The following is a 13,567-nucleotide window of genomic DNA, read 5'->3' as shown; positions in this document are numbered from 1 at the left end:
TGTGTGCAGGCAGATAACGTGGTGGGGAAAGTGCGGCCCAGGAGCGGGGTTTCTGAGGGGAAGTGAGGGACTGAGTTCCATGGTGACCTGCGCTGCAGCCGCTGCGGAGCCCGGCGCGTCCCGCCTGTGCGCATGCGCGCACCGAGTCATCCGCTGGTCAGTCGGGCTCTCCCGGCGTTTGACCTTTTAGGGATGAACGCTTAGGGCCGCTCACTGTGAGACAGACTGCGCTAGTTGCCAGGTGCTGAAGGTGGAGACAGAATTTAATCCAATCCTTTCAATAGTACAGACTGATTTAAGGATGAAATCGAGGCCAGTACACCTTTTATTCTTTTATAAAAGGGAGTGGAGGTAACTGGTTCAAGAACTGTGGGAGGCAGAGGGAATGGTGTCAGAAGGGCCAGGATAGAAGTAGCAAGGAGGTGAAAAGCAGGAGCATGTTATTTTTGCTTTGTTCTTAGCCCTGAGTAATATAATGGGATTTGTTCCCGAGGAGTGGGGAGTAGCAGAATGATAGAGGTTTGCAAGGTGATTAAACTACTTTTTAAAGCCGGTGGGGAGCTATGGTAGTTAAGTTTATCTGGATGGAGACGATCTTTTTGCATGAGAAGATAATGGCCTTTACAGGAAGGAGGCTTTTGTGGAACCACTGGACTTGGCATGTTGTCCAAAAGGGCACCCCCGCCAGCCAAAAGGCCAAAGTTATTATAAGGTCATTTTACTTTCTGAATGTCACCGTGTGTAAGATAAAAGTGTAAAGAACCACAATCACCCTTGATGAATGTAATCAGCCCAGTGGTTACATCTGAAACTCATATAGACTTTGAAACTGCCCGTTACTACATCTCAGTCTTCTGTTTCTCTGGGTAGTGGCTCTGGTGAGGGGTCTCTGAACCTCATAATCAGTCGCACCTACAGTGTTCTAGTGTCACAGACAGGGTGACAGCTTAGTTCATCTATGCAGATAATTCTGTAGGACCTAATAGATCTTGTCCAGCAGGATTTTTCTCTAGTTAGTAATTAGAAGGGAAGGGAATGGTAGTCATTTTTACATGTAACATTCCTTCCTTTGGAAAAAGTTTTGTTTTCATTTGCCTTTTTGCATCTTCTGAGGAAGTCTGAGGTAGGTAGACAAAATTAAATCTTTGAAAGTGAAAGAATGTTTGGAAAGGTCTTGTTTATGGAAAATAAGGCAAAAGAACACTTGCTTTCCATTTTCACTTAATTGACAACAGCAGTCATGAAATCTAATAGTCTCATAAAGCACTGAAGTATGATTTCTAACAGGTTATAATTTAAGAGAACTTTGATTCTCCACCCATCATTTTACTAAGAAGGAACTAGGATCAGGGATATTAGTCTGTTAGTAGCTACCAATTTGAAACCTGAGTTTGTATAAGGAAAAATTGGTCCAAGAAATCATGTGACAGTGGTACATGGAAATAAAACTCAACTCTGGCTGTAAAATTCACTCAATTGATCAACTTGTGTACCTACATTTTACTGTTTAGAAAAATTTATTCTTTGGATCTGAAGTAGGAAGTTGGTTTGTCCTTCACAACCATTGATGAGAGTCTCCCTGTGCAGTAGGAGAATTTGGATATGGGAGTACACCCCAAATCCTCTGGCAATGGGCTACATGGAATTCCAAAGAAACAAGCATTAAACACCAGGATGGTCGCTCTTTTGGGTGCCAACCTAAACCTAAATCTAAGCAATTTGAACATCTTTTATCAGTGCCCAGAATGTTCGAAGCCCTGACATGGCCTGAAACCTCCTGGGAAACCTGCAGCTAGCTGGGTCACGGATTGGTCAAGGAACTGTGATTTTAGTCAGGACACAAATAAAGAGAAAGGGGGTGGGGAGGAGAGGGCGCCTGGTGGATCTTATAGGATAAAAATTCCTGCCAGCTTTATACTTTCTGGTTTCACATCTATAACTAAAGAAAATGTCGTTTAGGAGGGTTGAATAGCCCCTAATCTAAGCAATTTGAACATCTTTTATCAGTGCCCAGAATGTTCGAAGCCCTGACATGGCCTGAAACCTCCTGGGAAACCTGCAGCTAGCTGGGTCATGGACTGGTCAAGGAACTGTGATTTTAGTCAGGACACAAATAAAGAGAAAGAGTGGGTGGGGAGGAGAGGGCGCCTGGGGGATCTTATAGGATAAAAATTCCTGCCAGCTTTATACTTTCTGGTTTCACATCTATAACTAAAGAAAATGTCGTTTAGGAGGGTTGAATAGCCTGGACTAGCTGCAAAGTGGACAAGATGACAGGGACTGAATGTCAGTAACAAATGAGAGGTGCTTATTCATTGTCTGGGCTGGGAATGCCTGACAGTAGATCTGAGCAGGGGGAGACCTTTTCCCTTATCTCCTGAAGTTTTTGAGCTCTCTTAAGTGGAGGGCCTTGCTAAAGATAACATGTTCCTTGATAGGATTCATGCTTATTGAAAACCTTGTTATATTTGGCCCACCATATAAATCTATAGGAAAAAGTTGTGCTGTCTTACTGGGAAGAAGCATTCCAGATTTTGTGACAGTAATGTCTGCCACTGTATATTAATATTTTGGCATTTCAATCCATGTTGCAGTCTCTTAGTTTGATTGGAGTGAATTGGTCATGATAGAGCAACCCTCAGTAAATTAAAATTTAATTTTGTAGAGCTGCATGTGTACAGATAGATGATGGACACGCAATCTTGTGAATGAGAAATTTGGTTGCTTCCTTGTCTTACTGCTTGCAAAATCAGTGGTTAGTTACCAAGATTCCGAGGTGTGTGTGTGTGTGTATTTACCAAGGTATGTTTTGCAGTGTATTAACTTATAGTTTAATTCACTGCTTTCTTTTGCTTTTCAATTTTTGTTTTCTTTTGTACTTTATACATTCTTCTGTCCTATGTTGTCTAAATTCTACTGAACAAAACAGGTAGAAGTAAATACATGAATGTTAGTTCAAATGATAAATATTGTAGTGTGAATTAAACTAAAAAAGTCAGACTGTGGTACAAGAGAAATATTTAGGAAATAAAATCAATAGTTCTCAGTGATTGACTGAATTTAGAAAGACAAAGATGTGGAAGATACTTTTTAGTTGAGTGATCATATACTTGAGTTTGACCTCAAGCCTCATTAAGAATAGAGTCAAGTCTGAATCAAAGAAAGGACTAGAGGGCTACGGTATTTTTACCGATCGATCACGTGATTAGAACTTTGTGTTGAGTTTCCAATGGCCCTGTGGGACTCATTCAGAACAAGAGCAAGACTAATTAGTAGGCTGAGGCTTGATGAAAACTGGAAGTTTTCACAGACCATAGAAAGGACATTTTGATATTTCGAAGGCATAAGGAACCTGCCTATCACACCAGTTCAGTATTTGGCTGCTAAAAAAGCAGGGTGGGTATGGAGAGATCGAAATCCATAGACAATGGCCAGAGAGCAGTTCAGAAGCCAAGTTTCCATAAAGGCTGTCATGACAGAACAGCTGCCACCTTTCGTTTGAAGCCAATTTCTGCAGCCTGGATGAGAAAATGTTTTAGAGGTGTTACCAGGGCTTGATTTTTTCATGCTTTTTCTTTTTTAAAAGCATTAAAAATGTTTTTTTCTACTGATCTTATTAAACTGTCTGAATAGGGTTTGCTTGTAAGTAATATTATTTCAGAAGAAAATTACTTCTGAGATATTACATTTCTTCCTCAAAATGTCTGTAGGTGTTATAGAGCTTGGGGCTAGGTTTATATTTGCCTGTGGAATGTGCTAGGAAGGAAATAATCAGGAGAACGTGATAGGATCAGGTTGCTGGGGTTTTGGTGTGGACTTGCCTTCAGCTAAGAGGTAGACAAGATGTCTTTATTCAGCAAATATTTGCTCAGTAGGCACTGTGTGAGGTACTTAGGCCTTTCTCAGTCCCATGATTTTGCATTATTAAAAGCTTTTTACAGTATTAAAATTTAATTCTATAACTAGAAAAGAATGTGGATAAATCCTTTGAAATACAGACAGTGCTTATAAAGGCCTGAAAGCACTGGGTGTATTGTTGGTTGCTGAACAAAGTAGCATAAGCCCGTTATCTCTTGAGTAGCTTGAGTAATCTAAATCAATGGGTATTTTGGACTTTTCCCTGGTTATGTGCTATGCGTTTTAATTTTTCTTCTCTATTTTGTTTATTTACCTAATAGTGTTTGTTTTAACTTATGAGTTGATTTCTCAGTAAACTAATGGGTCCTGGCATTTACAGTTTGTGGAACACTGGTTTAAAGCATTATTTTATATTGAGAATCTCATACAGTTGAAATAGTCTAAGGTTACAGGTATCTGCTTATAATTACAGTTACTGTGACTATTTTCTGTTTGGAACAGAGGGAGTTGTTTTGTAGCTATGGTAAAGCATTCTGGTAAAATTGGGAGTAAATACATCAATGCATTGAACAGATATTTGATGGCTACTTTGTCATATGATAACCTTTTCTTTTTCTTCCTCTTCTGTATTTTAATATTTAATTCAATTCATTTTATATTAGAAATATCGAGGTAATGTCTCTAAAAGTTGTTCTTAACTGATTTTCCTGGTGGTCTGTTACAAAAAGTAATAAAGGTAGAAGAAAAAATATGAGAAATGGAAAAACATGGAAGCAAAGTCTTTGTAAATAGAGAAGGGTGGAGCGGGGTGAAGGGAGGGCAGGGGAGTGGGGAAAAAACAAGAAACAAGATACATCTTGTAAAGGTACAAGATCCTAATAATGAATGTAACAGTATTGTATAACTAAAATGTGCCTATAAATTTAATGGAAAAAAGTAACAAAGGTGAATGTTTAGGGGAAAAATTAATATTTTGCCTTATGGAAAAATCCTGCCAGTGATTTGGTTGAACAATAATTTCTGTGTTTCAATGTGATGTCACCTTAAATAATTGACACAGGCAGATTGCTTTTAATAACTTCTTAGAAACTTAAAAGTAGTTTTATATCTAGAATCCAGGATATCCAGTTTTATATCTATATCCAGAATTCCCTTTATTCATTTGTTTAACAGGTATTTGTTAAATGTAGTCTTTGAGGTAAGGAATTGTCAGTGTTTGGTTTATTACTTTGTAACTAGAATCAGGCATAATGCCAGGCAACCGCTTTGATGTTTGCTGAGTGACCCAGTGGATAGGTGGGTGAAGGAATGCCTACTTTTGCTGGACCTATCAGAAATTATAAGAAATTTGACTATTTCATTATGAAAGCAGCAATGCCTTTTAGTTCAGCCCTGGAAACATAAGTGAGGCCCTGGAGATACAATAATCTGAAATGGTGTTTTCTTTCCTGGATGTTAGTGCTCTTTGACTGTGACAGTGTTAGTTTATTTGCAAAGCTAAAGATGTGAGCTCCAAAGTCATATTGAGGTGACAGCCTGGGCCCTTCGTGTTCTAGCTGTATGAGTTGGCAGCCTAGTGAGGAAGGTGAAAAGTGATATATGCTGTACGGTGCAATACAATGCTTAATAAGCCTCTGGAGGTGGGTGAGTCTCCTGGAAGCGGAGTGGGGGCAGAGGGGCAGTCATGGGGCATCCAGAAGGGGGCTCTGTCTTAGCTGAGAGGACTAAGGCAGGAGTGGTTGGGACTGAGGGGAGAGGGATGGAGGCAGGGTTGAGAGTCAGAGGAAGCAGCCCAGAGACGTCCATGTGGGAGAATGTGGTTCCCTCCCTTGGAAGCAGCTGAACGTGGACCTAAGAGGGTCCTGGAAGAGAGCAAGTCATGTGTGTGGGAAGGAGGCCCAGGGCAGGGATCCTGCGGCCGACTCCAGAGCCAGTAGGCTGGGGCCTCAGAATTCGCACTCGAGGAGCAACATCCAAAAGTGGCAGGCAAGGATTGGGAGAAGTGAGGAGACAGCAGAGAGGCTGAATCATGAAAGTATGGGGAAGATGGGATTCAGAGAGAGTAATGGGTAACAGCTGTGGCCATGAAGCCAGGACCTGGGAAACCTCATGTTGACCAGGGCTCACGGAACAGGTACTTGCCACTTGAGAAGACCTTTGTGAACAGTAGGAGTTTTACACTATAAGTGCAGTCTATGTTCCAGAACTGCTAAATTTGCAGGGATGGACTACAAAAAAGTACAGGCAGTTCTTTGGCATACATTCTGTGTTACTGCATTGTTTTCATTTGTGATTAAAATTCTCTAGAGGTGTGTGATAAAATATAAAAGTAATCCTGGATCTCCAAGAACCTTAGGACCTAGAATCAGTATAGAATCAGTATATTACTATAGTGCAGATAAAACTGCACTGCAGCTGGGCATGCTGGTGCGTGTTTGTAATCCCAGCACTCTGTGAGGCCGAGGCAGGAAAATGTGCTTGAGCCCAGCTTGGGCACTTTAGTGACATAATGAGACCTTCTCTCATTAAGGGCTGGGGATTTAGCTCAGTGTCAAGACCATGGGTTCAGTCCCCAGTACTGCAAAAACAACACAAAATAAAACTACATAGAGTATGCTAATTTTATTTGTACTTTTGTTTTGTTGTTATAGTAAGGAGGAGCACATTTTATTTTCATCATTATTGAGCCTGTGGTGCCTTGTAAGATATTATACTGCTCCTGGTCATTTATTCATTCAACAAATATTTATTGAGCATCTACTAAGAACTAGGTATAAAGCAATGGAAATAACAGATCAGCTTTCTCTGAGGAAGAGATGTATAGGAGTTTACAGAAATAGAATGTTTTGTTGTCTTTATGAAAAATAGTATTTTTTTCTATTTCAAGTCCTTTTGGGGATGAAATGGTAATACAGAGATCTTTATTTGTATATTCATAACCTTCTGACTTGTTTCTCACACTGTAAGACAGTGTAGAAATGTTACAGTGAAGATTACATAAAATATGAAAAATGCTTAAGATAGAGTAACATCTTAAATTTTGTTAGCAATTGTTTTAATTATGTGACAGTAGATATATTCTCAAGTTAGCTGGTCTAGCGTGAACATCCATGGTCCCACAGGCTAAAAATTCCATTACAGTTTTTTTGAGGGGCAAATTAGATTTTATTTAAAGAAGATTTGTCAAGTATTCATTCTTGTTTTCTGTTATAATTTCATTTTGTTTTAAATAGACATTTTATAGAGATGATATGAGAGATCAGAGGCAGTTATCTCGGCATGGGCCCTTATGGCTGCAGAACATTGGACCTTCAGTGACATTTGCTCCTGGGCAGCAGCCTTCTTTACTTCAGTAGCCACTTAACTGATCTGGATTGCTGGCAGTGTATTAAGTCAATAGGTCTTTCTTGAGCAAAATGTTTACAACAGAAAAAAAATTGATTTATATTTCACCGCTTTATATTTCATGACTCAACACTTTCTTTAATTTCCCTGACTTATTCATACATACTTGATTATTATGGTACCTGACTTAAGCTGCATATTTAATCTTGATGTAGGCAAGATTTGTGTTGAGATGATTTATCCAGCTTTCATATTTGAAAATCTGGTTGGCAACTCAGTGGACTTCTTAAAAAAACAGCTGACTTAGAATTAAAATGTACTTCCATCCCATCGAGGGGAAGAAGTAGTAGGAAAATTTAAAAGCATATTCCAACGCTCTATTCCCTCAATCTACTGACACACCAACTGTTCAAATTAAAGTGAAAAAAATTCCTCATAAAGCTGATAAATAGCATATTGTTTATATACTGTATGATGTACCAAACTCTATTTACAGTGTGACATGTTGTTTGTTTCATACACTTTTTACTGGACAAATGCATAGAGCTTCTTTAGTTATTAGCTTTCCGTTTTTAATATCCCTATGTAAATACTATGATACATATTAGTACTGTAATTTAATTTTGTTATTAGCATTGGATGATAAGGATTCATGTATGTGAAACGTATATGTACTTTCCTTTTAGAGTATGTTGGATAAAGGACATTGTTGTGGCAGTAACTGGAGAGAACATGGAAACAATGAAAAGTATCATTCAGAAGTATCAACATAAAGGCATCTCACTAGTTGAAGCTGGAGTGACACGCCACAGGTCAATTTTAAATGGACTAAAAGCACTGGCCGGGGACCAGACTGACTCCAGACTCTCCAAGCCACAAGTTGTGATCATCCATGATGCCGTTAGACCATTTTTTGAAGAAGATGACCTCCTCAAAGTTGTCAGAGCTGCTAGGGAACATGGGGTAAGTATTTTTATACCCGAGAGTGCGTAAAAGGGGAAAACACTGTACAGTTTGGTTTGTTGAATTTTGATAGGAATATATTTAAATATAATTATTTAAAATAAGCATGATGATCTGAAGACATTATGGTAATGTGTTTTAGAAATTTCATAGAATTGTAGATTGTGAGACTGTTCTGGAATTGCTTTTGCTATGGCCATTTATCAAAAGGTAACATGAACTATTTGAAGAAGAATGCACTAATGATGTTATTAGAGTATGAATTCAGGTGGAACTTCAGTAAATGAATTTAAATAAGCAGTTATATTAAAAATGCTGGAGAAGTCTTTCAAAAGTGCAAGATACATGTAATTAACAACAACAAAAACCAAACTCAGTTTTGTATCTTGAATTTTCAGAAGTGATTTGTTTTCTAGGACAAATAGCCATACAAGAATTTTGTACCCTTTCAAGTAAATCATTCTGAGATGACAAGATTGTTTACCTTTCTGTTTTACCAAAATGAACACAGGGATAAAAAAAAAATCAGCTACTATAGTCACTGGAGTGTGTTTCTTCTTTTCTTTCTATTGCCAGGTAAAATTCTATAAATGTGGTAATACTAAAGTTTGCCATCTAAATTTGAGACTTAGTGAAGAAATTTATTGCACAGAAATGGAATAGTATACAATAGTACTAGTCTGTGAAGTTAGACAGACCCAGCCCTGAAGTTCTAGTTTTTCTAATTTCTAGTAGTAGAGTGTCTTCAATTCTGTCTATCTCTGTCTACCTGTAAAAATACAAGTAGCATTACATGTAAGGTTATTTTTGGGTTGGAAATTCATTTGGTAATGTCATAAAAGGCAAAAGAAGCCTTTTGTCTGGACCCAATTAATATGCTAAGAATATCATTGTTTTACGTATGATTAATAAGCATATTAGAGTATACAGCAATTACTCCTTTTGTTGAACATTTATGATAATTCCTAGTAGATTGTGTAATTTTCTTAAATTTTGTTCTGATTAACACATTTAAGTTTAAATCACATTATTCATCTTAAAACCAACAGATTGTGCTTTAGTGCAATCTTTGAAACTTTTTGATTATACTTAAGAAACATGTTCGGAGCCACAACTTTTATAAACTATTCATTTAAAGAAGAATTTCAGAAATATGGTCTCTTTTAGAGGCTTTGCTTTGATGTTAAAGGCTAATTTTAAAAAATGGTAAAATCAGAAGTCTCATATAAATGCATGTATTTATTAAGAATTTTCCTCAATTCATTAATGAAAAAACCAGACAGATGTTACAACTGGTTCAAAATTGAATCCAGAGAAATGCAAACTTATATAATAAAAAGGAATGGTGAAATAAATGTAAAAACAGGCAACACTAGGATTTCCCTGGTGGAGTCAATTTATTTATTTATTTCTTTTTGGGGTACTGGGGATCGAACTTGGGTCCTTGTGCTTGCAAGGCAGGCGGCAGAACCACTGAACTAACTCTCTGACTTGGAGGAGTCAAAACCTCTATAGGACAGAATTTATTTGCATATTTATATAGGTCAGAATTATTTTGTATTGCTTATCAACTATCTATAACTTTTAGATTTGTGACTTTAGAGTTGTGGTTCTGCTCTGAGCAATATATTTTTCCACTGGAGCCACTCAGTGAGCTTTTTTGTTTGTTCTGAATTTCCTTACAACATTTGGGGTAGTCTTCCAGTTGCCTCGCTTAATCGCTTAAGCACTACTTCATGCCAACTATAACATTGTTCTGACTTGTAATCATACAAATGTAAATGAAATTGAGACTTATACTAGTCGCTGAACTTCTTAAATTGATGGAAAGTACTGGCGTCTTTTCAACCTGTCACCAAAAGCCACGGAATGAGTGATGTGAGTCATTTGCTGCCCCATGGCGTGAAAATTCTATTGCCTTTGCTGAGAGCCACTTCAGACTGTCTTCCATGGCTTCCTTTTAACTTTCCATTGTTCTCTTACATAATATTCTACAGACTCTTTAATTGATTCATAGTCTTGCTCCTGCTTGCTTGCTTGTGCTTGCTCTTGCTCTTTCTTGTTCCTAGTTTTCAAATTCTACCCAAAGGTCCCATTAAGACAGTTTCTTGACTAAGTTACCCTGACTAGGGAGGGATAAGGTAGTTAGATGTGCTGAGGATAACTCTGATATTTTTAACTTACATTCCACTTTTGACTTTTAATGCAATGAATTGGTGAAGATGTATTACATCAGGAGACTCAATAGAAGGCTGGCATCAAGGTTGTCTGCACACAGAGAAACACCAGGCAGGACCCAGTTTTTCTTTGTGTGTAATGGAGGCTTGATGGTTTTTGTGAGAACAGAGGCTAAATTTTTTCAGAGTATCTCTCCCTTACTGTTGATGAAAGTTGGAATATGAAGGTCTGAAATTTCTTTTTCCTTATTACTTTTTGAAATAGATTATTTCACCATTTCCTGGCTTTTATGCTGCTTTTGAGAAGTCATCTAATTTATATGCTGTATTCTTTTGAATGTAATCTGCTTTTTCTTTCTTAATGCTTACGCTTTCTTTCTCATAGTTGTTCTGTGTCTATGATGTGTCTAGACATGGATTTGTGTTTTTCTCCTTACTTTGGATTTATTGTCCTTCATGAACTCTGATTCATGTCTCTTTATTCTAGAAAATTCTTAGCCATTATGTGATTGAATTTTGATTCTTTGCACCATTTCTTATCCTAACATTTTTTTTTCTTCTTCTTAGGGGTTAGTATATGTATGTTAGATATATATATATTTTTTTTATCCTCTCTTCATGTTTCTTAAGTTCTTCCACATCACCATGGTTTTGTATGCTGGCTAATATGTTTTCTATTTTGATCACTTTTTAACTATGTCAAAAGTTCTGCTTAAGGATTTTAAAGTTTTAAAATATTTTTCAATTTTTTTAAGTGTTTTAAAAAATGTGATTAGTCTTTCTTCTGTTTTTGACTTTACATTTTTGTCTTGTAAAAGTTAAATTATACATCATAGCTAATTAGACTTCTTGGTAGTTGACCAAATTTTCATTTCTTTTCACATCTGCTTAGGATTTGTTTCCTTCTTTGCTTTATAATTTGAAATTTAAGCTCTTATTTGGCAGGACTTTATCGGAAGAATCCTTTGGGCATGGGATAAAGGTGTGTCTGAAGCATGAATTTCTGTTCCTTCTGCCAGTGATTCCAAGCACTTTACCAACTTGGAAGGACTTTATGTTAATCTTGGTTTGAGGTTTTGTAGATCCTGTGGTAATGTTAAGTCAAACTGCAAATCTATATGAAGCTAAATTGATTGTTAGGACTTCTCAAAAGTTACTGTCCCTGCCCCTTTGACCCAGAGTCAAGACTGACAATCCTGTTTGTTTTCATCTTTTCCTTGTGGGTGTTTTTCTGGGTTACCTTTTCAATGACACCATTCTTCATATATTTTTGTATGAGGGCCACACTTCTAATCAAGTAGGATGGGCTCAAGACATCAAGTTCCTCGTTCTTTATCATCTGTTAAACAAACAAAACGAACAACCAAACTAAAGCCTCTTGTTAGCAAAAAGGGGCCCTGCTATATTAATTTCCTTTGTTTCTAGCTATTACTATGTTTGTCGTTTCCAAGAAATTTTGTTATCAGTAGTGTCATGCTTTTAAAAGGCTATAATATAAAATTGTGTCTTGCCTTTCTTGTTCTTTTTCTTTAAATTGAATGCATTTTCCAAGATACCATCAGTATCATTTTGCCAAAAATGGTAGTATTTTCATCTTTCTAAGGATGAGGTATTCATATAGTTCTTTGTAATTATGTCAAGAGATGAATAGCAACAAGATTTCTTATAAGGTAGTGTTGAAGAAAGAGTAAAATAAATTGGAACGTTGAAGACCCAGAAGGTGGGTGAAAACCATTTTTCTGATTAACACACTATTGTGTACTGTAAGAACTATCCAGAATAGCATAGATTGAAAATGAGGTAGCATTAGCCAAACAAGCTTTTAAAGACTTGTTCTTAGAGGGAGATGCTTGCTAAATTACTGTGTATCTTTCCTTTCTTTGTTCTGTTTCTTTAGCTATTTGCAGATATTATCTTTTTCTTAGCTTCTTGCAGGAACAGGGCCTCCTTTCTGTGCTTCCATACCCAAGTTTATTACCCAGTACCTAGAACCTGTGTTCTATTTATCTGTGACTCTTCTTTTAAAATCTTGTGTGGCTTCCTGATTTATAGGTTAAATTACATTTCCTTGGTCTGTTTAATATATAATTTGACTGGCCATGGTTCCAGATTCCTAGGAAGAAGAATCTAAATACTTGGAATTGTCCAAGGAATAGTAGGAGTTTTGCTGTTCCCAAGCCTCTTGGATAACACCAGAGCTTGTGCTTATGAGATGACATGACTTGGGAAGTGCACTGATCCTGGTGACCGCTACCACAGACAGGTTACAGGGTGGTTTGAGCACTCCAGAGAATTCTCTTCTGTGCTGTGTGCATTTGGACCCACCTATAACTTCTGACAATTACATGTTTTCTTCCTACATTTTTGCCTTTTCCATAGTACTATATAAATAAAATCATGTAGTGGGCAACTTTTGAGACTGGTTTTTCACTTTGCATAATACATTTGTATGTGTACATTTTTATTCCCTCAACCTACTGGTAAGTCCTAAATCTCATATGACCTGGTCTTTCTCCTAGAATTTGCGTTTTTCAGTGTCTGTAGCATTTTGTACATGTCTGAATTTGTTAATCCTCCCTAATGTCTTGCCTTGAATTTTATTCTATAGGCAATGAGGGAGTGGCATTGATTCCTCACACTCTGCCCCTTCCTGTTGAAATTTAGATTTTAGAAAGATTAGTAGATTAGAGAGTGAGATTGAGGGAAATGAAAATTAGTTTGGAACTTGTGGTAATGGCCCAGTGGAGAGGTATGAAGGCCTATCTAAGCCCTCAGGACTGAGCGGAAGGTAGAGTATTCCGGGAGCTGTATTGTCTGGACTTGATTGACTGGATGGTGTGTGAGCCAAGAGGAAATGAGATGCATTGTGTTTCTCTGTTCCTTTCCCTTTGCTGATGGTAGACTGCATCACCTCTTTTCGTGAGATGTCTGTGCTTCTGCCCTCCCCGCCTTCCCTATATATCTCCCAGGTTCTATGAGATTAAAGCTTAGATATTTTCTTGCTACAATTTTCCATACGTATCTATGAAAATTTTATTTCTGTAAGAGATTTAACTTCCTGGGGCTTCTTAAGCACTAGTTCATGGTACTTATCTCTTCAGATAAGATTTTCTGTATGTGCCTCCTATATTGGGTTGAATCTGCAATACTTAAAACAACAGGGAGTTTTTTTTTTTTTTTTTTTTTTTTTTTAAGGGTCTCCCTTTTTAGTTTAGCATTGCCTG

General features: G+C 37.3%; 1 protein-coding gene and 1 long non-coding RNA gene across 5 annotated transcripts in view; one reads left to right on the top strand and one right to left on the bottom strand.

The window, feature by feature from the left end:
• LOC104875658 overlaps positions 1 to 164 on the bottom strand; it is a 12,979-nt gene extending 12,815 nt beyond the window's left edge. The window contains exon 1 of the long non-coding RNA XR_784136.3: positions 88 to 164. This is a non-coding gene — a long non-coding RNA (uncharacterized LOC104875658). The remainder of the gene's footprint in view (positions 1 to 87) is intronic.
• Position 165: 1 nt separating this feature from the next.
• Crppa (CDP-L-ribitol pyrophosphorylase A) overlaps positions 166 to 13,567 on the top strand; it is a 249,539-nt gene continuing 236,137 nt past the window's right edge. Inside the window, exons 1-2 of one of the 4 annotated variants that reach the window (XM_010643342.2) lie at positions 166 to 312; positions 7,890 to 8,166. In XM_010643342.2, the coding sequence (XP_010641644.1) occupies positions 302 to 312; positions 7,890 to 8,166 (288 nt within the window). In that variant the 5' untranslated portion in view covers positions 166 to 301. Of the gene's footprint in view, positions 713 to 988; positions 1,124 to 3,376; positions 3,397 to 7,889; positions 8,167 to 13,567 lie in introns of those variants that run through there. The other 3 variants (XM_033757037.1, XM_019210534.2, XM_019210537.2) reach the window with 3 other exon arrangements.

Source organism: Fukomys damarensis, unplaced genomic scaffold (genome assembly GCF_012274545.1).
Source record: "Fukomys damarensis isolate Sample0158 unplaced genomic scaffold, DMR_v1.0_HiC HiC_scaffold_4, whole genome shotgun sequence".
Classification (NCBI taxonomy): Eukaryota; Metazoa; Chordata; class Mammalia; order Rodentia; family Bathyergidae; genus Fukomys; species Fukomys damarensis.
This window is presented reverse-complemented; position numbering and strand designations above follow the sequence as displayed.